Source organism: Lemur catta, chromosome 1 (assembly GCF_020740605.2).
Source record: "Lemur catta isolate mLemCat1 chromosome 1, mLemCat1.pri, whole genome shotgun sequence".
NCBI lineage: Eukaryota > Metazoa > Chordata > Mammalia > Primates > Lemuridae > Lemur > Lemur catta.
Window position 1 is genome coordinate 89,027,383 of NC_059128.1, and position 26,444 is coordinate 89,053,826.

General features: G+C 41.5%; 1 protein-coding gene across 2 annotated transcripts in view; it reads left to right on the plus strand.

Moving 5' to 3' along the window:
• The window catches only part of LOC123623205 (myocardial zonula adherens protein), an 86,094-nt gene that overhangs the window by 41,287 nt on the left and 18,363 nt on the right, over positions 1-26,444 (plus strand). For both annotated transcript variants that reach the window (XM_045530077.1, XM_045530086.1), the window contains exons 9-11: positions 2,533-2,612; positions 4,033-4,138; positions 23,910-23,993. In XM_045530077.1, coding sequence (XP_045386033.1) covers positions 2,533-2,612; positions 4,033-4,138; positions 23,910-23,993 — 270 coding nt within the window. The remainder of the gene's footprint in view (positions 1-2,532; positions 2,613-4,032; positions 4,139-23,909; positions 23,994-26,444) is intronic.

Sequence of the window (26,444 nt, forward strand, 5' to 3'; positions counted from 1 at the left end):
CCTAGGATTTGAGTCTTGCTTTTCTTTCTAGTTGTGGGCAGGTAGTTACTTGACTTTTCCAAACCCAGTCTCCTGCTCTGTAAAATGCTGATAATGTTATTTCCTATTCTTTGGGCTTTGGGAGAAATAAATGAGAAAAATTCAATGCCGAGTGCTAAACACACGGTACCTGGTACATAGGAAGGGCTTGGTCATTTGTGGCTCTGACTTTTACTTTGTTACAGTCTTGCCTCAGTGTCTGCCCCCAGAGTCAGCTTTTTTTCTTTTTAGCTGGACCCGTTTTGTAGCTTATCTTCTTGGTGCCCTTGGGGTTCTCGTTTCTCCCACTGGGTTCCCCTGGAGCCCTCCTGCGAGGTGAGTGGGCGAGGAGCCAGGGCGGTGGGCAGGCCAGCCCTCTCTGCCAGCCTGCGCTAACACAAAACTTTGTTCCCCAAGTGATGTTGGCTGCTTCTTTAGTGGCTGAAAATTTATTGTCCTTTCTCTAAATCTTCTTTTCCATTTAGGCTAGAGAAACACTTTGTTTATTTAACTGAGATCAGATACACCAGTTTACACTCTTTCCTTTTCATAATAAATCCCTGAAAGCAGGAATCTGGCCAAATCTCAGCCACACGCTATGTGAGCAGTGTGGCCACAGGCGGGGACTGTGGCACCATTTGTGTCCTGTTGTCACTCACATTTGGATTTTGCTCAAGGACAAACCACGTACTTTTGAATGGCTTTTCTACTATTAATATATACCTTAGTTTACTGTTTCTCTTATTGAGTGTTGTATTTGAAACACCTTTTTACTGATCAGTATAAATCTTTTCAGAAGTGTGTTTTACCAGAGACCCTTCTTAGGAGCAGATAATATTCTGTGCCTTAATCTGGGTGGTGTTTTCACAGGTGTACACAAGTGTAAGAAATTACTGAGCAGTGGACACCTAAAATTTATTGTACCTCAATTTAAAAAAGAATTGAATTTTAAAAGTGTGCTTATAAGTTAGGCTTTGTCCTGCTTTATGACAGTTTATTTGGGGGGTTCTTACTCGTGGAAGTCTCATCACTGTTGTTTCAGGGCCAATGTAAACTTCCAGCTGGTGGCGTGCCACATGGGGGCAGGGGCACATTGCCTGGGCCAGGCTATGAGAGTGTGTATTTGCCGTGGAGACATAGAAACAATAACAAAACCCCAGTACAAGTTGGTCTGTCTTCGTTATTCTAAACATGTCGGTGATGATACACTCTTTCTGGCCAGAGTGGGCTGCTCCCTTATACCCTCAGCCTACCCCTTGGTATATCTCTGCTTACAGCTTCAGAAGTTGTGGGAGTTAAATTTCCCATGATTTGCTTCTAATAATTTCACAGGAAAGAGGTTTGGAATCTATATAACTAATAAGAATTTGCTGGGTAGAATTTCTGAACAGACAGATGAGGTACAGTAGTTCTTAGAGGAGGACCTAAAGTAAGATAATCCCTCCTAGTTAGTGAGCAGGATTTGATAAGCTTCTATTTTACAGAAATTTATTATGCTAACATCTGCAACATATTTCCAGTGCAATTTCTGTGATGATGGGCACCATGTTTTTATTAACATTTTTCCACTTTGTCCAAAGAAATAATCCCAGACTCTTGACTTGCTTTGGTAAATTTCTAAATTGACATATATACAGCAAAGCGTGCAAAGCACACAGCCTCACACTTGCATGTTTCCTATTGCTGCTGTAACAAGTTACCACAAAGTTCATGGCAGATTTATTATGTTATATTTTTAAAGGTCAGAAGTCCTAAAATCAAGGTGTCGGAAGGGCTGGATTCCTTTTGGAAGCTCTAGGGGTGAACGCATTCCCTGCCTTCTCACTCCTCGGCTGGTGGCCTCATCCTCTAGCTTCAGAGCCAGCAGCAGGCTGCCAGTCTCTGTCTCCTGATTGTAACCTTACCGCCTTTCCCTTATGAGGGCCCAACTGGATGATCCAGGATAATCTCCCCATGTTAAGATCCTTAACATAATCACATCTGCAAAGTTCTTTTTTCCATGTAAGAGAGCAGACACGTTTCAGGGATTAGGATGTAGACATCTGTAGGGGGCCACCATTCTGACTACCATAACACATTTTCACAAGTGAACACATCTATATAAATGCTACCCAGGTTAGTATATAGGATATTCCCAGAATTCCAGAGCCTCTTTTCTTGATGATTCAGAAAATAATAAAGAACTTTGTAATATCACCAGCCACTGTTTTAGAGTATTGATTACCCTTATTTAGAACTATAAGACATCTGAGCCTGGGCTGATGGAATACTTTTTAAAAATAAATCTTGAATGATTTCATTGAGGATATTTGTCTCTAATTCATAAATACATCTAGAAATACACAACAACAGATCTGGTACTTTTGAGCTTTTGTTTGGACTCTGGGTGAGTGGGTGTGTAAAACCCAGGGAGTATTATATAGATTTGGACTCCCTAGTGCTAGAATTGTTTATATACGTTCTCTGTCCAACTTGGTTTCCATTGATTAAAAAATCAGTTCCTGTTTGTTTTAGGAACGACATCAACTCCAGCTGCAGCTCCTAGAGCATGAAACAGAAATGTCGGGGGAGATAACCAACTCTGACAAGGAAAGGTAAGATGTGATGCCATTTGTCTTGCAATAGATTTAGATGGTGGACACTGTGTTTTCATGGGCTCATTTGTCCTTCATTTTCATTCACACGGTTGTCACTTATAATGGACTTACACATGTGTAACGTTGGGCTGAGAGCTGCCAGCATGGGGTGAGTTTCTTTAGAAGCTCACAGCCTTGTTGTACAGCCCATGGCTGGGGGTTAGTGCAGTGGAACATATCAAAGACTGTCACAAGTGCAAAAGTTCAGTCTATAAATGTTCTCCATAACCTTGAATTCCACAGGATACACCTTGTTGATGAGAAAACCCATCAACTATGACTCATACCATTTGTCCTGGAAACTAATTTTAAAATGTCTTTCTTTGTTTCCAAAACCTTGCTTAGTGAAACTTGTCCTATGGCTAGGAGTATATAAAGCTTTGTATAAAAACTATGGGAGTAGCACATGGTCTCTGCTAGAAATCAAAAGGCAGAGAGGCCATGCAAGGTTGGGATGATTTGAGTATTTGAGGCAAGTTATTTAACCTTCCCAAGAGTCTTGCTTATCTGTAACATGGAAATTCTTTTTCAAAGGGGGAGAGGGTTATGGTGAGAACAGTGCCCGTCTCATTGGGTTATAATTGCGAGGGAACTGTTGGGCGTGCTGCCTGCCACTTAGTATGTGCTGAAAAAATGCCCCTTTTCCTTCCCATTTGCAGCCTCAGAGTTTTCAATATCATAGGGGGCTTTGCTGGTCTTTAATATAGTGCCGACAAGGGACCTGGCAGAGAGGGGAAGTGGGAAATAGACTTGCAGACTCTTCCTCTGGTGCTCTGCTCCAGTGGCCCCAGAGAACTAAAGAGTCCATCTGTTGCTTCCTTTGGTTTCTTTGAACCAAGCAAAGTGAGAGAATAATTTGTGCTGTTTTAGAAATATGGACGGTTTTGTGATGTGGTCTGCTCTATTTTGATGCCCATTTACCCAACTTGCTCAATTTGTTCTCTCTTTACCCCAAATAAATGATGTGTAGAGCAACTATGATTGCAGACCTTCCAGGGCGCTGCCATTGATTTTGATATTTTCTTGTGTTGCTAGACCCCTCCTTCTCTGTCTTTCTAATCAAGGTGATTTACTGGATGTTCCTATATTTTATTAACCCCCAAACAGAGAGCCTCTTATATCTGTAAGTGGTGCAAAAAATGACTGTCCTTGTACAGGCTAAAACTTGCAAATGGGAACTTGCAAAAGAGTCCTGTTCTCCTTCTCTGGTGGGGTGGTTGGTAGGTAGTTGATCACCTAGGATACACGCAAAGTAAGACAGATGCAACTTAGGGTTTCATTTCTTGTTCTTGGCATTATTCTTCGAAGCTGTGACTTTTTATGCTGGTGCTGCTGCTTTGGTTTAGGACTCATTTGCCATTTTCTTCTGTTTATTTAGGTATCAGCAGCTGGAGGAGGCGTCAGCCAGCCTCCGTGAGCGCATCAGACACCTAGATGACATGGTGCATTGCCAGCAGAAGAAAGTCAAGCAGATGGTTGAGGAGGTGAGCACTTGTGCAAGGCTGCGGGTCCGGGATTGCTTCCTGTGGTGGGGCGACGTCAGCCCAGAACAGATCCCACTCTCCCCTCGGTTTCCTGTGCCTCAGAGTGAGCTTGCTCAGCCACGGCCATCTTGGCCCAGAGCGGGATTTCCTGATTGGTACCCTGTGGATTGAGGGTGACCCCTCTAAAGGGGGCCTCTCCAGATCCCAGGGTGCGGTTGAGAAAGCTGGGAAGTGATACCCTATGTGGGTGCCCACAGCGCGGAGGACGAAAGGGTGTGATGAGCAGGTTGATGTTAGCTCAGGTCTCTGCCTCCTCACAGACCGGCCTCTCTTCTGCCACCATGCGTGTCCTTTCTCCTTTTCTGGGTGTGTCTTTCCATCCTGTGTCTTTCATTTCCACTCCCTTTCCTTGTTGGTTCCTCTCTCCTCTTCTCCCTCCTCATTCTCGTCTCCCACTCTTATTTCTTCTTCATCCTTTCTCTTTTCCACCGTCCCTTCTGTCCTTAACTGTCTATGTAACAGGAAACCAAGTTGTGTATTACTGGACTGGGCATAGTTTACTATTCTATTTTTTCTAAATGAAAAAAAGGAAAACTGCAGGTAAGTTGGTATTTCTCGAAGAGGAAAAAAAATTCTTTACACTTGTATCAGTGTAATCTGCCTCTCTTTCCTATGGTGGTGCTCGATAGAAGACAGTCTGTGCTGTGGTAAAGCTAATCACATGTTATTGTAGTTTCTTCTTGCTCAGTTAAAAAATCTGATAGAAAAAGAGCAGTACTAACAGGATTATGAGCATTCTCTTGGGTCTAATTCTCTGGCAAAGAAAAGAAAAGGTTTCAGTTTCATTAAATATTTGGTTGGCAGTGGAAAACTGAAAAAAAAAGTTTTCCTTATATTAAGCACTACTCTAAACAGGTATCTGTTTTATTCATGAATTGTTAAAATTAAAAGTATATGTCTTTCTAATAAAAATGTATAGACATGACAGACAAAGAGAAGATTAAGTCTATCTATTTTATTAATCCATACAATGTTGGGGATATTAGTGTGGTGAGGGAATTGTCAGTATAGGGAGGAATACCTTTTATTATTGTGTGGAGGTAAACATACAATACATTAGATGAAGTCTTGTCCACAAACTAGAAGTTTGGCTATAATGTGCTGAATCCTATACGCCTTATATTGGTTCACACACAAGTTTAGAGGGAGCATTAGAATAGCTGAGGAAGCCCTGTAGCACCTTCGAAGTCCCTTTGTGCACCCAGGCAGGAGCACCACCCGTGACAGTGACAGGGAGAGAGATCCTACCTGATCATCAACACTAGGCAGATGTCAGGAGTGTGTTTCCCAAGGAAAAGCATTGTTTTGTCATCATTAGCATCTCGGTGAACCTTGGCTGTCAGAGCATAGGTTTTCTGCTTCTGCATTCCACACACATTGAAGTCTGGGGCAAGAGCAATCCCTTATTTTCCTCCATGGGACTCCTTAACTGGGGGCCCTACAGTTTTTTCACCTCACCACAAGGGGTGTCTGTGTTGTTCTTGTATCTAATATCAGAGAACCATTGAACAAAACCTCATACTAGTTGGCTTCTGACTCAGTTAAACCCTTATGTGTAAGGGGTTAAGACTGGCACCAAAATCAAAGAGACTTTATCTTAAGATACTTTCAAAGACATCTAGAATTCTCTATTTTCTAACCTACTTGCAGAATATAACAAACATCAATTTGAAGGGGGGAATATATATATCATATATGTACATATGTATAACATATATCCATATATAAATAGGGATGCTTATACAGATTACTGCTCATGCCTTGCTTTTCTACCTGTGATTTTGTATCTCCCAAGTAAGCTTCTCTAAATTCTGATGTGGTGGTGTGGAAGACCCAGTCATTGGAATGAAATCATTGCCTAAAACTTAGGACGCTACCATGGAGTCAGCACCACCTGGGGGCTGGCTGGGTTTCAACAGTGAATGGAGACACAAAAAAAAAAAGAGAGAGAGAGAGAGACTTTTTATTCTTACACTATCTAAATCAAGTAGTAAAAATTATTGTTTGTCCCATATACCATGTCAACTTACACAAGAAAAGGATGGTTTAAAATCTCAATTGTTACAGCCATTTATGTGAATATGAGAAACACGGAGAAGGGACATTGACAAATGAGCACATTCAGAAGAGCAGGACGGGGATGGTTACTGAGAACTCTAGTAATTCAGGGGAGGGTGGAGGGAATTGGGACGGGAGAGCTGAACTCCCATGTTAGAAAACGATCACGTTCTAGAGGGAATATACTTTTGTTTTGAATTTCGATGCAAAGCCAGCCCAGAACCACTGGGTGGCACTTTCAAGAGGCAAATTGCAGCTCTTCATTCAAAATAAAGAAAACATTTCTAATACAGGCTGCCCTGGAAAGATATTTAGCCCTTCATCATGGGTTCATACTTGTGATGTAGGAAGTTGATTTAGAAGCTCTCTAGTGTTCCTCCAAAATTCTGTGTTCTGTACTCTGAAGGACGATGTGGAGGAAACCTGGTGACTTTGGTAAGTGTTCCTTATGTAAAGAACTCTGTCGTTTACTATGCTGTGCCTGTTGTTATGATCTCAGCATTGTCATTACTTATAATGAGCAAAATCAGCAGAGTTATAATTAGATCACTTCAGATCGCTTGGACCAAATTTTGTAAAATCCAGACTACTGATTGGTCACTTATCAGTCTTGAACTCTGACTTTAGAAGGGAAATATATTTTTGTCTGTGAACTCCAGCTACCCAGGTGGCCTTTAAGTGTAGTGGACATTAGGGACAGTTTTCCTTCCCCCCCCACATGCAGTCTGAAAGCTCATCTGCATCATAGCCTCACATTCCCCAGGGATGGGAATCTAGGCTCCATCCATTGTTGGTGTCATTTTGGTCATAATGTCCGTGAAGAAACTTAGTTTACTCAAATCATGGGCTGCTTTTTCAGCTCACAATTTCCAGTTATTACTACTGAGGTTCTTGGAATCCCTAAAGATTAACCAATATATTTCTTCTCACCTCAGTGTACCCTCATTTCATAATAATAATAATAATAATAATAAACCAAATAGAAAGTAACTGGCCCAGGTTGTAGTCCTTAGCTCGCTAATGGCTTGATTTACATGTGTGAGACAGTTAGGACTTGTGCTAGGTAAGAAGGGTGCAAGGGGAATGGGCCCTGTTGAAATGAAGGATTAGTATATACCTCCGCCGCTAGTTCTTTCAGCTGGTTCTGGCTCTGACAAGACAGAAAAATAAGCAAAACCAAAAGCCTCACATATGTCCCTTTTAGACTTTTAAGGGTTTGCTAAAAAATACAGAGAAATACCAAGGGACTAGGAAAAAATAGCACTCAAGGGGAAATTTGTTCATCTGTCCATTCAGCAGGTGCTCACCAGCACCTGCTCTGTGCCAGAGCCCTGCGGGGAGCCGTGCAATAAGGTCCCTGTCATCATGAATCTTGCCCTCTGGTGTTACCAGAGGTCCGGGGTCATCCTTGCCTTGGGCTTCGTTCATCTGTCCAAAAGCCTTGTTGGGGTTGGTCCTTGGCCTTGAATCAGGCTGCTTGCTTAGATTTCCAGGCAAGCCACCAGGACAGCAGGGAGGAGGAAAAAACTGGGAGGATCCTGAGGCCAGAGCAGTGCTCCAAGGACATCTTTAAGTGTGACTTTATTAGTCAGCAGGCCATCCACACCTCTTAACCTGCTGTCACCAAGGCCCAGGCTGCTGCCAGCCAGAGAGCTTTCCCGCCAACGGGAAAATGATCTGTAAGAAAAATCAAATTCTTCTTTGCCCTCCAAAATTTGGGTGGATTTACATTTTTGCCAGTGGGCAGTAGAATAATTTAGCTGAATAAACGGTAATTTAGTAAGAGTTCCTTTACTATTTTCCGTTCAACCATTAAGCATCCATCCTTTCATTTTGTCCCGTCTTTCTTCTGATTTTCCCATTGCCATTTGTAATATGGGAAATGTTTCTCCCAACAAAACGTTTCTGAAGGGAGTTTCTTTTCAGCTGCAGAGATGCTTCATTTCTGTAGACTTCTGCGGAAAGCAATTGCGCTTCACCCCCCCACCCCCAGCCTTTGCTATAATTTAGATGTTTAATAAGTGCAAAGGTGCAAGGAATTGATTTTGTCCTTAGTGCTTCTCCAACCAGGCTGCACATTAGAGTCACCTGGGGAATTTTAAAAAATGCTTGGACCTGGCAGATGCGGGTGGAGGCAGACCTGATACTGGGGGGCTTTGTTTGTTTTCACTCCACAAGTGGTTGCAGTATGCGGCCGGGACTGAGAACCGATGCCCTGACTCTTGGTCAGGGCAGTGGCATGGCTCTCCTTGCTGGGTTCACAGTGTTCATGTATTTGGCCAGCCTCCCCGCCAGCTCTTATACCTGAGGTGGGAAGCTAGCTGGTCGAGAACTCAGAGTAGGAAGTGCTCCACAGAAGAAAGCCAGGGAGACCAGCCACCAGGGGCCAGGAGCACAAGTGAGAGAGCTGGTTCAAGTCTGTGACTGTCTGGGCCCTCTCAGGGGACTTTACTTCTTGCCAGCCCCCGGTCCTGGGAGGATTCTGTGACAGCTTACTCTTAGTAGCTGTACTGGTCTGGCAGTAGCCAGATAAGAAAAACTTCCCAGAGCTATCCATATCCATCTGGAGAGAAGTAGGATGAGATAACACTTGTTAAATGAGTGTTAGTAGAGACTTTTAAAAAGACGAAATCCAATTCACTTAAGTTCTTAGAAGCTGGGAACCTACCACTAACAGACAATAACTGGTTCTCATGGGTCCTGTTCCTACTATGCAATTATGTGTGTGCCTGTCCTCACCCTGTTTTAAATTATCCACTTCTGTCTACACAGAAGACCTTACACTTGGCCACACCATACTTCTTCAGAAAGAGAAGAACAAAGCATGTTGGCGAAATAATACTATTAACAATGACCATTTCTTAAGTGCAACACAAAGCAGAAAGTTTTTGCAGTTTCTAAGAAATGATTTTGAAAGTATTTAATGATCATCTCTTAGATCTTTTAAGAGCAATGCTATTGCCATAGTGCAGCAGTTCCTTGGGGAAACAAACTGCATCAGGAAGAACAGATGATGAATAGTAACTCTTCAGAGAGTTGAGGCTTTGAGTTTCTTGCTCTGTAGCCAGTGGGAAAAAGAGGCTTCTCTTATGACTTTTCAAGGCCCCTTAACTTACCTCCCCAGGCCCTAAATCCATATGCACCCACCCCTTGCAGTTAGAGACGTTTATGAGCATGCAATAAAAGCTGGCTTTGAAAAATAGCAATGAGCATGGACTTTAGAATTGGACAGACCAGCATCTACTAGTTGTGGGAACTTTGAAAAGTTACTAGTTTCCTTGTCTATAAAATGGAATTCATAACAGTATCTGCCCAAGAGGGTTTTTTGTAAGTGTTAAATGAGATGGTGTATATAAACCAGTTAGCATGTCACTAAGTGAAAAAAGCCAATCTGAAAAGATTCCAACTCTATGATATTCTGGAAAAGGCAAAACTATGGAGACAGTAAAAAGATCAGTGGTTGCCAGGGATTGAGGAGAGGGAGGGATGAACAGGGGGTGCACAGGGGATTTTCAGGGCAGTGGAACAACTCTGTAGGATACTGTCATGGTACATGCATGTCATTGTACATTTGTTCAAACCCACAGAATGTACCAAGAACGAACCCTCATGTACACTATGGACTTTAGTTAATAAAAATGTATCAATATTGGTTCATCAGTTGTAACAAACATACCACAATAATTCAAGATATTAATAATAGAAAGGGGAGAGGGAGGATATATGGGAACTCTGTGTACTTTCTAATCAATTTTAATAAACCTAAAACTGTTCTAAAATTTTTTTTTAGAAAACCCAGCATGTTAATTAGAATGTAAAAAGTACCCAATAAATACTAGCAGCTATTGTTATTACTACCAATGAATGAGTTCCTGCTGTGTACACCTAAAGTAAAGTAGATTTCCTGACCAATACGTAGCGCTGCCCTTCATTCTTCCCTTTGGGGGTCTTGTGGGCCAAATTTGGTCTTTGGGTACACTTCTCTCTTCTGTGGTCTGTGCTGCTTTCGAGCTTAGCTATCAGTCTCTTGTGTATCAGTATTTATACACAAAGCAGTTTTTAAAATTGGAATTCTCTCCATTCCAAGAATCTTCCATTTTAAGTGGTTCAGCCACTTGCAGGCACACAATCTATTTTAAAACTATCATGTGGTGTGCTGAAGTGTGCAATATGCAAAAGTACACTTTTGCCAAATGCCCTGTGTTCAGAGGATCCCAAGTACTTCCTGTCCCTGGGGATTAGCCGAGTGGGGGTTGGGGAAAGGATCTGCAGCCCTGAGCCCACAGCCCTAATCCGCTCAATTGAACTGTCTCCAGATCATGTCGCACGAGCTCTTCTCCAGATTTAGTCTCCGGCTCTTTGGAAGATGATCCATTGGTAGCCTGCTCTGGGTTGGAAGCGATTCCTTTTATTGTTCCTGATTAGAAGAACACTCGTACACTCTGCTGGGAAGAGGTGCTATTTATCTGTGATGGGCAAAACAGGAAGGACGAGCTCTTGGAAGGAAAATTTGACCGTGTGGGGCTCTCGTTTGTGAAAGCACCCATATACTGCCCCCTCAGCTTGTACACCCTCACACCGCAAAGCCAGGAGAACTCCAAGATCCACAGAGTGTTTTTAGAAACTTGGGTTCCTAGACATCCAGGAAGGAACTGCCATGAAAAAGTCTGCTAAAAAATTCATTCAGAAAGTCCAGGTGGAGGCTGGCGTAGGAGCTTGGAAGATGAAGCTTTATTGATGGAAAAGCTACCGAGCACGTCTGCTGAGGAGACGGGCAGAGAGCTGGAAGAACATCAGTGCTCTGGGAAGGAAGTGCACCCCACCAGGTCACATCGCAGAAAACACGGAAGCAGCCAAGCGTCCATGTAGTTAGATCCCGATTGTATATGGGAAGTGGCCCTGAGGGTGTCTTTTCTGAATGGATATCAACACTAGTCATCTTAGTACTCTTCTAAGAAAAGTTTTGTTTGTTTTTATCACCATGGGCATTTTGCCTGAATAAACAGTTCAGCCAACTTCAGGAAAAGTAATATGCCTGATGAAAGTAGAAATTTATTTGGCTGAAATATATTGAAGTGAACTATATACTCCATGTGTGCTTTATTTTTATAGAGGTCTGCCCTGAGACAGCCACAGGTGCTGGTATTTCGTCAGAACGTAACAATATTGCTGAGAACCAGTAGCAGCAGCTGCCATAGGAATGGGTGGTATTAGCCCACATGAGCTAGGACCGTGCTAACGGAGTGAGTTCGTTCAGAGGCCCCGGCCCCTCAGATGTTGGCTAGTTCAGTACTCCTATCACTTCTCCATGGCAAAGCGAGTATGTAGATGCTTTCTTGTCAATATTGGCCTTTGATCTTTCATTTAGATGCTTCTGCCCAGCTTAAGAAATAGGGAGTGGATGGGAAAGGAAGCAGATGAAATAATTTTCCACCTTAGCCATCAACTGTTAATGTCCTTAACCCGCTTGTGGTGCTGGGTTTAAATGCAGATCCCCAGATACTCTGCTGGGCATTGAGAGTTCTGCCAGGGAGGTGGAGTTGGATTTGAGCATCACTGATCTGGATGTTGCCCTGGTGTAGTACCTACATTGTTGCTAGGGATATCTTACTGCTCAAGTGTTTCTCTAAGTCTCAGGTGGGAAAGTCACTGGCATATGTTCTAGTGGCATAGATTCATTACCCAGTTTCAAAAAATGAAATAATATGAATTGAAAGAATGCAGTGACCTTTAGAGAGTGTGGATCACCCATGTGAGTCTCTCTCAGGGTGGTATGCTCTCCCCCGCTCTTGCAGTTTCTTTTCTTTTGAGGGCTATGGACAGTACCTGCAGGCCAGGTAGGTCTTAATAATATTTTGTGCAGTACATAGTGAGTAAAGTGCTTAGAGTGTCTGCACAAACCTGAGCATGTCTCCTAAGTATGATGCCCTGGGTGTTTCCTGTTCCTCCCCCTGGATCCTTGGCTGACTGGCAATCTCCTTAGATCTGGGTCCTTGCTTCACCCCACCTGTCTCAGCCTGCTCTTCTCTGCCTTTGCTGGTGTCCCTTGATTCACCTCTTTCCTGCCTAGACTGTGATATGGTGTGAACTTACTGCCTGTCAAACCTGAATTATGTGCTCAAATCTTACCTCATCACCCCATCCCCCTCCTCCCCTCATCCTGGATCCTTCACCCTGAACTCAAGGCTTCGACTCTGCCTCATGGCCACTTGTGCCCCCACCCAAATGGGGTGCTCTTTAGAAGGTTGAGAATTGATTTATAGCAGTTGAAAATGTTATGATTTCAAATTCTGGTGCTAACATGGGATTATTCACTTCTTTATTTTAAAATCTTAGATACTTTATCTAAAATGTGCAGATTTTAGAAGGTATCAGAAAGAACATGATTGGGTCAGCCTTTTTTCCCTCTTTTTGTTATAGAAAGAACTACTGTAGGTTCATTTTGTGGCAGGTATTGATTAAAGCATTCATAATATAAATTGTCTTTTCAAGCGAGTAGTTCTTTTCTTTGGAAATGTCACTGAACCCACATTCTCTTGAACTGAAATTGTTCTAATTGGCTTTGAACTATTCCCCAGAGACCTGGGTGCCAGTTTGCCTGTAGAAAGTATGTAAGTGTGTGAGGCTGCGTAGTTCATGTTCCAAGTCACTACCGGCTTCTCTTCTTTCAAAGCCATGCATATGGATCTCACATTCCCACATTCACCCTCTGTGGGAGGTATTACTCATCTAATTTTTTTAAGCACAAGAAACTGAGGCTTAAAGTCTTAAAAAATAAGTATCTGACAGTCTCTCAGAAAATAATTGTGGTACTGGGCTCCACACTCAGATCTTTGAGTCTAAAGCCAGCCTTTTTTCTTTTCTTCTTCTTTTTAATTAGAAAAAAATTTGAATTACAGAAAATTATAGAGAATAATGAAAACAAAAACCCGTGTACCCTCCTGTAGAATTAGAAAACATTAACATTTTGGCATATTTGTTTCTGGTTTTTTATTTTTAATAAAAGATACCATTATAGATATCTAAGAGGTTCTCTTTTTACTCCTCCCCAATTCTGTTCCTCTTCCTTCTTCTGCCTTCCTTCCTTCTTCAGAGGCAATATGGTCTCCATGTTTCGATGCTTTTATTACATATATGTATCTATTATTAGTATGTAGCTTAGTTTATGTGCTTAAAAATTTACATAGATTTTAATTTATAATATAGAAAATAAAGCTTATTGTACATATTTTGCAACTTACTCTTTTTCCCAGTTTTGTTTTTGATGTTTTGTTTTGTTGTTATTGTACATAGATCTAAATTATTTATTTCAATGGCTGTCTGATATTCTTTTATATAAATGTATTATAATTTACTTATCCTATTGATAGACATTTTTATTCTTGTACAAACAATGTCAAACATGTCCTAGGAAATATACTTAGAGGAGGAATTGCTGGGTGTGGAGTTGGCACAGTATCATCTTTCCTGGGTGCAGCCGAGTTGTTCTCCCGAGTGCCCATATGTTTCCACGAATCACGTATGAGGGGACAGGTTTTTCCAAATGTTCACCACCACTTGGCACTGTGCGGACTATAATTTTGGCCAGTTATGAAATAGCATCTCGTCTTAATTTTAATTTGCGTCATCTTGATTACTACTCATTACTAATTGTGAGGCTGAGAAACTTTTCATAGGCTTATTGACCAAAGGTTTCCTCCTTTATGAATTGGTTGTTCATATCTTCTGTTCATTTTTATATGAGGTTGCTTATGTTTTTTTTTCCTGCTGATTTGTAGGAACTCTACATAGTACCAGTATTAATCATTTATCAAAAAATATTTAGATGCCATTATCTTCTCCTAGTCAATGGTTTTTGTTTGTTTGTGGTGTCTTTTATAATATATAAGTTTTTAATGTTGGTAGAATTAAAGTGAATCTTTTTGGCTGTGTTGTGTGTCTTGTCATAAAGATATTTTCTGTAATAGTTTTGAAGTTGTTTTTCATCTTTAGGTCTTTAAGTACAGCGCTCATATCCATCCCCTCCAGCCTCTCCCTTAGTCTGTCTTTGTCCATGGCATTGATCCCCTTCTAGTAAACCGTAGCTTGTCTGCGTTGCTTGTTTACTTTGTCTGCTGTCTGTTTCCCTCACTAGAATGTAAGCTCCGGGAGAGCAGGGACTCCTGTCTGCTTTGTTCATGTCTGTATCCCTGACACCTGGGACAGTCACTGGCATGTAGTCGGTGCTCAATAAATATTTGTTGGACAAATAAAGAATAATCTATGTGGAATTTATTTTTTGTGTATATGATATAAATAGGACTCTTTTTTTTTTTTGGTTCTTGGCTCACAGAAAGTCTGTTTCTCTAACAGCATTGCCCTACTGATCTTTTTCATGTCACTTTTGTCAAGCTGGAGTTGTCTCCCCTGTGCCATTGTCTTTGAATATTCCTTGTATCCTGCCCCTCTGCTGAGGACTGCAGGAAACGCAGTCCTTGGGCTTGGGTGTGGGAGTGGGGATGAGGAGGAGAAGCCAGGAGCAGCTCATGGGAAGCTCTTTTCTGATGGGACAGTCAGGAAACATTTAAGAACCGAGTGCAAAAATGGGTGTGAGTTTCTGCTCTTACGGGACTTTCTGGCTGACGTTTAAACTCCTTAGAACTTGAGGCAGAATGTGCTAAGTGCTGGGAATGCAGAAGCTGGAGAACATAGTGGTTAAGTTCATAGGCTTTCAGTAAATTACATAATCTGGTTTTGTTTCCTGCCTCTGCTTCCGACAAGGCTTCGTATCTTGAGCAAATTACTATCCAAGATTCAGTCTCCTTATCCATAATATGGGAATGATTGTAACAGTACCTCCTCCAGTGATGGTTGTAAGGATTGACCCACGTGATGCGTGTTCAGTGTTTAACATGGTGCCTGTGAACATAAACTCATTCTGGTGTGGGTGGAGAGTCTTTAGGGAGGAGGTGGTGTTTGACCGGGTCTTGCAGGATGGGTTGGATTTTTCTAGGCAGGGATTGACTGGGTGGACATGTCAGACAAGATACAGAATAAATAAAAGCAAAATCATGGAGACCAGAAAGTATAGGGTGAGTTCAGGGAGCATTAATCTAGTTTGACTGGATTGCAGGAGGGCGTGAGAAATGAAGTGGCTGGAAATGTTGGCTGAGACCAGTTGTATCAGCACCAAGCCAAGAAAAATATCCTCTATTACTCTGTTCATAATTCCTCTATGGCTCCCCATTGCCTGATCGCACCTGAGCCTCAGAGTGGTGCTTCTGGCAGGGGATGCTGGGCAGAGGGGAAGGGGAGGTGCAGGGAGGGCAGCTAGAAGGCTCCCAGGAGAGCCCTGCCTAGTGCTAGAGCAGGGTTTTTATTCCAGGCACTTGAACTTTAGGAACAGTTTTTAAAGTACTAGTTTTTAAGCATCAGTTTTGTGCCAGGTGTGGAGCCAGTTGCTTCCATATATATTTATGACATTATTCCGAAACAATTCTCTCCCTGCGTACTCCTGTTTAGGATATGGTGTGTTGTCTCTGAAACTGCATCCTTCGAGGAAAGGATGGGAATAAATAAGCTGCTTCCCCCCTCTCCGTTCCACCTGCTCCTCTAAAGCCAGAAGAGGAAAATAGAACAGCCTAAAGAATGAGGGCCCCAGCAGATCCTTAGCGAGAGAAGGTATCACATGTCAACATTCTTCCCAGCCCTGCCTAGCTTCTGGGGCAGCATCGCAGTGATAGGTTGTCATCACAGGGAGGCTGGAAGCAGGCAAACCTCTGAACAGCAGTACGGTGGGAATGAAAGAAAGAGCCTGGGCCTTGGCCTCAGAGACACTGACTTGGGTTTCGATCTCGGCCCCACCAGCATCTGGGTAATTGTTGACTGAATGATGGAAGTCCTGGAACCTCGGTTTCCTCGTCAAGTGGGGGTAACCACTTAGGGCATCATGGGCTAACCCCGCAAAGTTCCTGGTACCCTCTACACCCCCTTCTTCCTTCTCAGTGAATGCACTCAGGCTGGGAAGCCAATTTAACCATCCTCCCTGACATTTATATAGCCAAGCCATTTGGGGCTACCCAAGAGAATCAGAGTGCTGTTTCCCTCCTTAAAGAGAAGTTGGGTCATCTCTAATATAAGATAGAAATCCAACCAAATTAGATTATTTTACCTCAGAAGCCAGTTTCAACTGATCTTTTTGAATGGTGTAGTTCTATTATTCTATATTACATATTACTTCAAACTTAATAGAAAAAATTGATTAAAATATGTGCCATGTTCCTATCTAGCTTGGCTGAATGCCACAAGACACATTAATTGAAAATGAATTTCCACAAACCCAATCAAGCATCATGAAGATGAAAAATGTAGCTTTTTCCCCTCCATTCCCTCATTGATTTTTCATTTTCCCCACTCCGAGCTTCATTTAGCAATTTTTCAGTTTCGTTTTGTTGCGGCCTTAGTTCATTCCCTTCACTTCCCCCCAAATGAGATAATGTTCCATTTTCCTCCCGCTTATTAAACTGTCCTCTCGTGCTGCATTAGCGCACGGCAGATTCTGATCTTGTCATATTTCTCCAGGCATTATTATTTTTTGTTAAAAAGAGGCTAAGCTTTATTCTTTTTATTCTTGCATTTGGTGGTGGCTTTTATCAAGGAGAATGCACTTTAAAAATATAATAACTATGAAATTACAGTGTTACAAGACATCCAAAATAGAATTAAGGGAAGCTGTAGCAAAAATAAAAAAAAAAAAAACCTTTTCAGAGGAAGAGTATAAAATATCAATTATTCTCATTTTTCACAGTGGATATATGGGAGGATCAAACATAATTCCTCTCTTGCTGAGGGAAATGGGAACTGCAGTTGGCCGGATCACAGGGGGTTGAAGCAAAGGGAGAGGGCGGCTGAAGCCTGCGTGAGCTGGAGAAGGTTCCTGGCGGTCCTGTTCCATCCCTGCCCCGGTCTTTGCGCCAATTCGCTGGATTTCTAGGGGTTTTGAAAACAAGAATAAGGATCTTCAAGTGGCTCCGGTTGTCGTGTGGCACTCCCAGTGTATGACAAAGCTGATTTGCACCTTTCACTTGCTCTGTTCTGCTGTGTTCCCATCTTTTGGTGTGTGAGGCATTTTCCATGTATATTACCATTTGCCGACTAGTGAAAGAAAACACCCAAAGCACAATTTTTTAACAACCCATGGCCAGCGCTGTCTAGTATTTAAAACTTAGTTCCTGCTGTATTTCTTCATTAATTTCTCTTCACAGTCCCTGAGTTCAAGATTGAGTTATAGTTCATGAGTCTTGCACGACTGGGTGCTCTTCACGTAATTCCAACTGTAGAGCTGTGTCATTTTCTGACATCTGACATGAAATGGCCTGTGTTCTATATGTTACTAATGGAAAAAAATTCCCTTTTTGTGCGAGCTGAGAAAACTCACAACTTCCAGGGTGGCACTGAGTCCATACCGGGACCTTACTAAGTTTTTGTACAGTTTCATTTTGGTCTGGTGGACATACCACGTCTTTTTGGAACAAATTGGAAGGCATCCTTTTTACCAATGCAGTCTGTTTCCAAAGCGGGTCATAAAATGTGGATTGATGAAGGTGATTTGACCTCTTAAGACAAGTGATCTTTTATATAGGATCATTGACACACTGAACATTTGTTCCCTGTGAGTCTGGGGTCTAGTGCAAGGGAAGGACATAAACAAAGGGTGAAATAACAGTGATGTTTCCTACCAGGGGTGTGTTCAAAAGGCAGAGGTATCGCAGAGGAGGGAGACACAACAGTGGAAGGACCTCCTGGGCCACTCTAGGGAGTTTGAACCTTAGAAGTTTGGAAGAGTTTTTAAGTAGGAGAGTGAGACACTCAGCATTTCTGGAGCCTGGACCTAGATTTTTGTATTTTGTAAAAGTTCCCTCCAAATGATTCCAGTGTATGGCTATGGTTAAGGACGATTGCTTAACTCAAATATGCAGGGACCTCTACTGTGGCTAATATGGAAAACAAGCCATTATCAGTTTTAAGAAGCTAGAACCTTTATTCCGCCCCCATCCTTAAATATCAAACCGGCCCGTAGTCTTAGAGATTAACATTCTGCATGATTGATCAGGCTGCAAGGTACATATTCAGTTCGAGTCACAAAGAAACATGCTAATCAAGACAAACTTTAGAAAAAATTAATATCAATTAAAAGGTTCCAGACTTTACCAAGATGTGCCTTTTCCCCTTGTTCTCTAAGGGGGTCTACTATTTGGTATTTAAGCTTAGCTGCTGCAAGAAGATTATGTTCTTGTATAAATCATACAGGTGGGGTGAGGTGTGGAAAATGAGTGCTTCTAATTTCTCAGTTCTTATTGCCCCTGATTTGAGCCCTGTAACTTGGGCCATTTACCACCACCTGGTGACAGCTAGCCCTAAATGCAGCTTTGTGAAGGGTAAATAAACCTTGTGAAGGTTAAATTTATACACTTAAATGCATCAGGAAGTAAGAGTAAAGGTGCTTAGTAGATTTTACTTGCACACCAGCTGCAGCATACCCCGAATTTTGGAGTGGCCCCCAATTTGGGGGGTGGTTTGGGGACACATGGTTAGCAGGGCCATCCTTGCCTCCAAGAGTCTGGTCCACACAATTTTCCCCTTGAAGTCTAAGAGATGGACATATGGATTTGTTGATTCATTCATTCATTGTCTAAGAATATAAAGATGGCCAAGGTCTTTACTCTTTGTCTAGGGAGGGAGAAATACCAGTCATCACATAACAGTAGCTAACTTTTAAGTGCTATCGTGTGCTAGGTGCTACAAGAGACAATATTTCAAGGCTCTTTGAAGTTGGTAGTCAGAAATCATACCATTTTCTATGTTGGTATGTGATTTAAAGATTGTGAAAAAAGAACCAAGGACTTGGAGTCAGATATTACTAGAAGGCTATCAAACCCAGAAGCAAGTGAGTCTGCTTATTTTAGAAGGATGCCTCCCTTGGGGGAAGGCATTCGATGTGCTCCAGGGCAGACCCCAGGGGAGACTAAGTTGTGATGCGAGGTTGGCACCCTCGGAGGGCATGCAGGGCCAGCCAGCCTCAGCATCCATTTTTCTCTAATCTGAACAAGTCAACCCTGGGCACAGGATATACTGGACAGGATGCTTCTGTGAGGAATGCTCAAGGATGAAAGCAAACGTGCATGAACAGTATTCAGCACAGTAGCACAGTCGCTTCTTGAAGCATCATTTGCTGAAAATCACACGCCTTGTTGGAAGTGTCAGCATCTCCAAACCCTTCTCCCGGCCAGCTCCTGCGCCCCAGACCCGGGTGCCTCTTCAGCGTAACATCAGCCCTCTTCTCTCTGCCAGGAACTTCCAGGGGTCTCCTCCCTACAGGGCTTTCTCTAGATGATGTCTTTGCCTCTTAAACTAAAATCTAGGGGGCGATGATCAGCAGAAGAGTCTTGCTGTCTCCCTAGAGCTGTTCATTAGGGTATTATTCTTAAACCACATCTCTTGCTCTCCTTGACTTACAAACCACGCTGATTTCTTCAGAGATGGTGAAACTAGTGTATTGAAATGGCTTTTTGTTATTTGATTAAATATTACCCCTGAGCTTCTTGGAACCTTTTAGTTAATTTCAGTACCCATTGTGTCTATCATTTAAATATTTTAAAAGTCAGATTTAAAAAATCTTTATCCTATAGAAAGGAATGAAAAAGGAATACTATGAGGATGATTTTTGAAAATTATTCCTACAGCAATTGAAGGAAATTTACACAAAACACACTTTTTTTTTGCGCTTGTCCCTACTGCAACCCCAGAAGTATTTCATTTATCTAATTTCTCTTCCAGCTTTTACTTTCATTGTTATAAACTTTTGTTTTTCTGTCCCTCGAGGCTTTTTGTAAACACTTTTCCATTTTGCAATGTATTTGTTTTTAGTGTTTGTGTAATATACTCCATCAAATTGATATTTCATAATTTATTACCCATTCCTTTAGTGCTAGACATTAAGGTTATTTCCATTTTTCTCTCTTATTATAAATAATGGGAGCAAGACTATCTTTATATATATATATAGCTTTTTTCCTATGTTTGAATTATATCCTTAGGATAAATTCCCAGGAGTGGGATTAGTGGGTCAAAGGGTATGAACAGCTTTATGGCTCTTAATATTTATTGCCAAATTGCCTGCAGGGTCATTCTAATTTACAATGCCACCTGCAACACAGGAGAGTAGCTGCCGCCTCAGCCCTGCCAACGCCCGTTTCTTCAGTCAATAGTTTTAGGCAAATTCAATAGGTATTCAAGGGTAACTCATTACTGCTTTTAATTGGTCATTTCTTTAATTTTTATCAACACTAGACATTTTTTCTTAAGTGCATTTCTATTCTATGTTGTATGGTCTGCTTTTCATGCCAGAAGATTATATTTTTTGATACCACATGGAATTTAAAGTATTTTACACTGAAAATACCATATGCATGCAGAACAGAGAGAATAATTGATGGAGCCCCCTACATTACCCAGGTTCAACAAATAGCAAGTTTTGGCCACATTTGCTTTATCTACTGCTTCCTTTCCTCTTTTTTTCCCCTCTTAGTGCAGTATTTTAAAGCAAATCCCAGAAATTCTGCATGTATTTCCTATATACTTCACTATGCATCTCTGTAAACATATGGACTTTTTCTAACAAAATTAATGATAATTCCTTGGAATCACTTAATACCAGTCTGCAATAAAATTTTTCAAAGTGCCTTTTTCCTGATGCTTTGTTCCAATCAGCATACATTTAGTTATGTTCCCAAAAGTCTCTTAATCTAGAGCATGCTGACCATTCCTTCCCCCCAGCCCCCACTTTTACCCCTACCTAGTGACTTATTGTAGGAGCTGAGTCAGTTGTCCTATAAAAATTCCTACATTCTGGATTTGATGTTCTTCGCTCTTATTGATATTAGCTCTAGAAGCTTGATTAGGTTGAGTTTCAACTTTTGGGTGGGGGCAGGATTATTTCACGGATGATGCTGTGTGCTTTATTTTTGTATCACTTCTGGAGCATATAATGTCTGGTTGTTCCACTTTGGGTGATGCCAAGGCGGATAATGGATTCAGGTGGTGACAACCCCAAACACGATTGTCATCAGCTTTTACCATCACTGTTAAATCTACTGATGATGGCTGCTTGAAGCAGTTATTTCAGAGAGATTGCAAAATTGTTATTTTCTGATTTTATCATCCCTTCCTCATTGATTAACTGGAATTTTTCTGTAAAATAAAACTTTTCCTCCTAAACTAAGGCTTTTAGAATCTCAAAATGCAGTTTGAACAAGTAAGGCAAAATAAATGCTTCGTTTTTTCCTATAAATTGCTAAGTTTCCAAGTAAGGAGTTGGTTGTTGTTGCTTTTTTTTTTTTGAGACAGGGTCTTATTCTGTTGCCTGGGCTGGGCTGCATTACAGCTCACTGCAACCTCAGACTCCTGGGCTCGAGCGATCCTCCTACCTCAGCCTCCTGAGTAGCTTGCACTACAGGCGTGTGCCCCCATGCCTGGCTGATTTTTCTATTTTTTGTAGAGATGGGGTCTTGCTCTTGGTCAGGCTGGTCTCGAACTCCTGATCTCAAGCAATCCTCCTGCCTCAGCTTCCCAGAGTGCTAGGATTACAGGCGTGAGCCACCACGCCCAGCCCTTTGTCACTTCTAATGGCATTCAGTGGAATTATAAAATACTCATGTTCTTTAATATTTATTTATATATTCCATGTGCTTTACTCAATTACATCCTTTATTCTTCCTGATGTTCAAATTGTCCATCCTTGGCCCAAAGGGAAACCCTTCACATGCTTGTTTTCAGGCATGACAAGGTATCTCAGGTTCCTCTAGTTTATTTTTTGCCTTCCAAAACGGGCCATTCCTTCAAGATGTCCTGTGTTTTTTTAGTGAGGAATGGTATTTAGGGACCACACAATCTGGATATATTATGTTCTTATTGTTTCTAAGTTTTCTCTGCAGATAGAGTAGGAATGCATATTTTGCAAAAGAAAAGAGTTCATTCTGATACTGTCATTTCAAATTTAACAAAACTCTTTTTACTTCTTTTGATTTGTGTTTCTTTCTCTTACAATAAAAACCTTGGTTCCAAACATGATTATACTACAATATAGACCAAATAGTTTTAAAATAACAATAGCAATATTACTACTGTCAGTTTTCCTAGTATTTGTTTGCAGCTGTTTTTATCCTTAGAATATATTTCATTAAAAACATATAGTCAAAATACCTGTTCTAACAACACTTGAATTGTACTTTCCACCAATTTGATATGGTTAAGTTCCTTCATTTCAGTTTGTTTTCAAATTTTAGGGTTCACTTTTTTTCTTTTGGGTTTAATATTATTTTTTTGAATGTATAAAATGTGCTTTCAAAGTTAAATCCACACAGCAAGTTATCATCAGAAGCCTTTCTTCCATCTGTCTCCCCCACCTAAGTTCCTCCCTCTCCCTATTGGTAACTATTTCTTAATAATGTGCGTTTATCTTTGTAGTGTTTCTTCTTGCAAATATAGATGCATTCATATGTCACCCCCTCTCTTACACCAAAGCTAGCATGCCATATATAACTTATAATACACTGTCAGTGTTTTAGAGACCTTCTGCATTTTTTTTTGAAGGTTACATCAACCTCCCTTGTTAGGATGTACCATGGCTTATTTAACCAGTCAGTTACTGATGGAGTTCTATTTTGTTTTGTGTTTTCTAAAAAACCAAAAATCTTGTGTGCAAGTCGTTTCCTGTTTTGACCAGTGTGTCTTTGGGATCTACTCCTGGAAATGGGATTGCTGAATCAAAGGGTAAATGAGTATGTACTTTTCTAGATGTTGCTAGGGATTTCCTACATCTTGCTAGGGATTTTTAAAAATCATTTTGTACGTGCTCCAATTCAGTATGCGAGATTGTTGGAAAGTGAGTGTGTTATTTATTGAACCTATGTACTGTTTCCCCCGTATCATCCAAGACACGGCCTGATACAGAGTACGCTGGTTCCTGTTTTTAGGGAACTTATGGTTTGTCTAGGGAGACATGATATATGAATAAAAAACAGAGTAGTCCAAGATAGAATATATTATAAGAACAAAGATAAAAGCCCAGCTCAAGCCTGTTTAGGAAGGCTTTCCTGCTTACTCCAGGCCACACAAGTCCTTAATCCTCCAAATTTCATTAACACTTTTAATGGCACTTTTAGTGATCCTTTTCCCAAACCAAAATTTTTAACACTTGGTTGAATAAATATGAATGTTTTAACAGGAATGACAGAGCTGAATGTTTGAAATTCAGGCTGCCTCGTAAATTCAAGCTGAAGGATTATTTTTTTGTAGAGTTGAATCTGCATGTTCCAAAGGGTATTCTCTGGAGGATCTGTGGGATGTTTTTAAGGGCTCCACAGCAAAATCAGCGTGAAAATGTTGGGTTAATGAAACCTAATGAGCCATGACTCCAAAATCATGTCTGGCATCTTACCTGCTCGCATAATCTCCCTTTCACGGAGCATCTCATGTTAATACTGTTAGGGGAAATAACAGTATTAACAGGTTCTGTTTAAATGAAAACCAAAAGCATCCCTTCCAGTTGAGGAATGTGTACTTATACAGTTCTATATTTTTGATTAACAATTTTCGATCTGTTTTTTTTTTCTAGATTGAATCATTAAAGAAAAAGGTGCAACAGAAACAGCTCTTAATATTGCAGCTTCTAGAAAAGATATCTTTCTTAGAAGGAGAGGTAAGAAACTGGGTTTCTTTAAGTTGGTGTCTTCTCTACCATTCAATTTTATGTTGCTAAGCCTAGCACTGGCACTTAATTAAAAATATGGCCATTTCCTGGCCTTATAAAATTGATCAAAGGTTAACTGCCAGCCCTGCAAATGAGGTTCTGACGGCTGGTGAACCTCAGCACCGGACTCTCCTCATTCCAGCTTGCTGCTCACCTCCACGTTTTGGCTCTAGTTTTTCTTGTTCAAGCAAGTCTGATAAGCTGTTGATTAATACTGATAATTTCCCACATTTGTGTAGTGCTTTATCATTTGTGAAATATTTCTCACATACGTTCCTCACATGATTCTCTCGGCAACTTGGAAACAGGCAAGACAAGGATTGTCGTCTCTGTATTAATAAATAGTCATCTCTGCATTAACAAGTGAAAAAACAGAGGCACAAAGAAGACAGGTGGTTTTGCTCAAAGTCCTCCCAAGCTTAGTCCACGCCAGAGCCAGGCTGGAACACAGAGACTCCTAATGCAGTGCTCTTCTATTGGGTGGACATGTTTTAGAGGGGACTTAATTTTACCTGAAATTTTATGATGCTAAGTATTCTTGACTTTCTAGCTTTTTGAAAGTCATTTGGAGATTTTGTGTAGGTTCCAGAGAAGGAAATTATGGGGTTGGAAGAGCTCTAAGAGGTTAGGTATTAATAGAAGCAGAAGCCAAAATCTATCTGCTCTAAAATCTCCTTATTAAGAACTTGGCAGTGAGCCTTTTCCTTTTGAGACTCCACGAAAAGCTGGTTTGCCAAGCACCTGTCCTTGTCTGTCTTCCTCAGTACAGTCCTTCCCCGGTGAGACAGCCCAGGAGACAATGATGAAGTAAGGAGGAAGGGAAGAAATGACTTTATCGAGCACCCAGTGTGTGTTGGGCCCTGCTAGTTACTGTCTGTATGCTCTGTATAACATGGCAGTTAAGCACGGAATCAGACTTACCCAAGTTTAAACCTGCATCTGCTTCTTATTAGTTGGGTGACGCAGGGGAAGTTTCTTATAGTTATAAAATGGGGATCCTAACTGCACCTATGTGTGTGACAATGAAATGAGAATGTGTAGAGGGTGCCTGGCATGTCCCACGCATGCGATAATTTTTAACTTCTTGTTCCCTCTTTGTTAAAAGGAAAGCCTCCTGGGTTCGATTCTATTTCCCCCATTTTATACCTGGGGAACTGACCTTCAGGGATGTTAGGGAACCTGCCCAAGGTTAGAGTAGGGATGAAGCCTGAATCCAGAGCCTGAGCTCTTCGCCACCATGTTTGTAGGGGTGGCAAGCTGGATCTCCATGTATCCTGTTTTTGGGGCTGTGTACAATATCACAACTGGAAGTTCCTCGTGGCCCATAGGAGCCTGATACCACATTCAAGGCTCAAGAGTCTCAGTCTTTTGAAGCTGAATATATGGGTGTTTTCCCCATTCCCACTCCTGTCATCTCCTCCATGGCCACTGTGCCCAGCGCCAGCCTTATGAATGAATGTTTCTATTGCTAAGACTGCCATCTGAAATTGCAGCTCCCCGTGGGAGGAATCATACCTTTCCCAGGGAGAGTCAGAAAATGAGTGTCCTGGTGGAAGTCCTTGTGTCCAGAGAGAGGGTAGTTCCAGGAGAGAGGAAAGAGATGGCGACAGGAGAGGCAGAAGGTCCCCAAGACAGTGCCCTTCACCCCCGCTGCTCCATGCTGCTCAAGCAAGCTCTCCTGCTGGGATGATTAAATGTCCAAGGGAATCCTGTGTGTGGAGAGAAGCCTTATAAGTGTTTGTGCTTTGTTTAATGCTTGACTTATCAAGCCCATCTCTTATCTTAGACCCTGAGATGTGGGCATGAGTCCAGATAGGAGCTGATCACAGGAAGACCCAGTAGGGGAGTGGGGAAATTTGGCAGGGAAGGGAAGAAAGACGAAAGTGGTGCCTTATCGGGGAAGTAACTGCTGTGGGCAGCTGAGGCTCACTGGCACTGGGGACCTCTGGGGGATGCTGTGGAACTGGCCCCAGAGTTGTGATATACTGACCTGGTCTTTGGCACTATTAAAAACTTACACATTCTTTATTAATATCTTACCATACTTAGTTGGGCCATGTAGAGATTTTATCTCCTAGGAGATGAGAGGTTAAGTTTGAATACTTGGTTTTCCTCTTTGGCTGTGTGAGTAGTTCGTCATCTCACACGCTCTGCTGACTGCCGTTCCTTGCTAATTGCTATGAGCAAGTAGCGCTGATGAATTGCTGCCCTTTTTCCGCCTGGTGGTTTTATGACTCCCGATGCCAAGCGGTCCTTCTCTGGGCCCTGAAATCCTGCAGTGACTTATATTTCCTTTGGTTATTCTTTCCAACTTAACACGGAAATTTTATAAACAGACATATAATTAATACTCTATAAAAAAACTACATACCCTTATATATTAATACTTCTTAAAGAAAT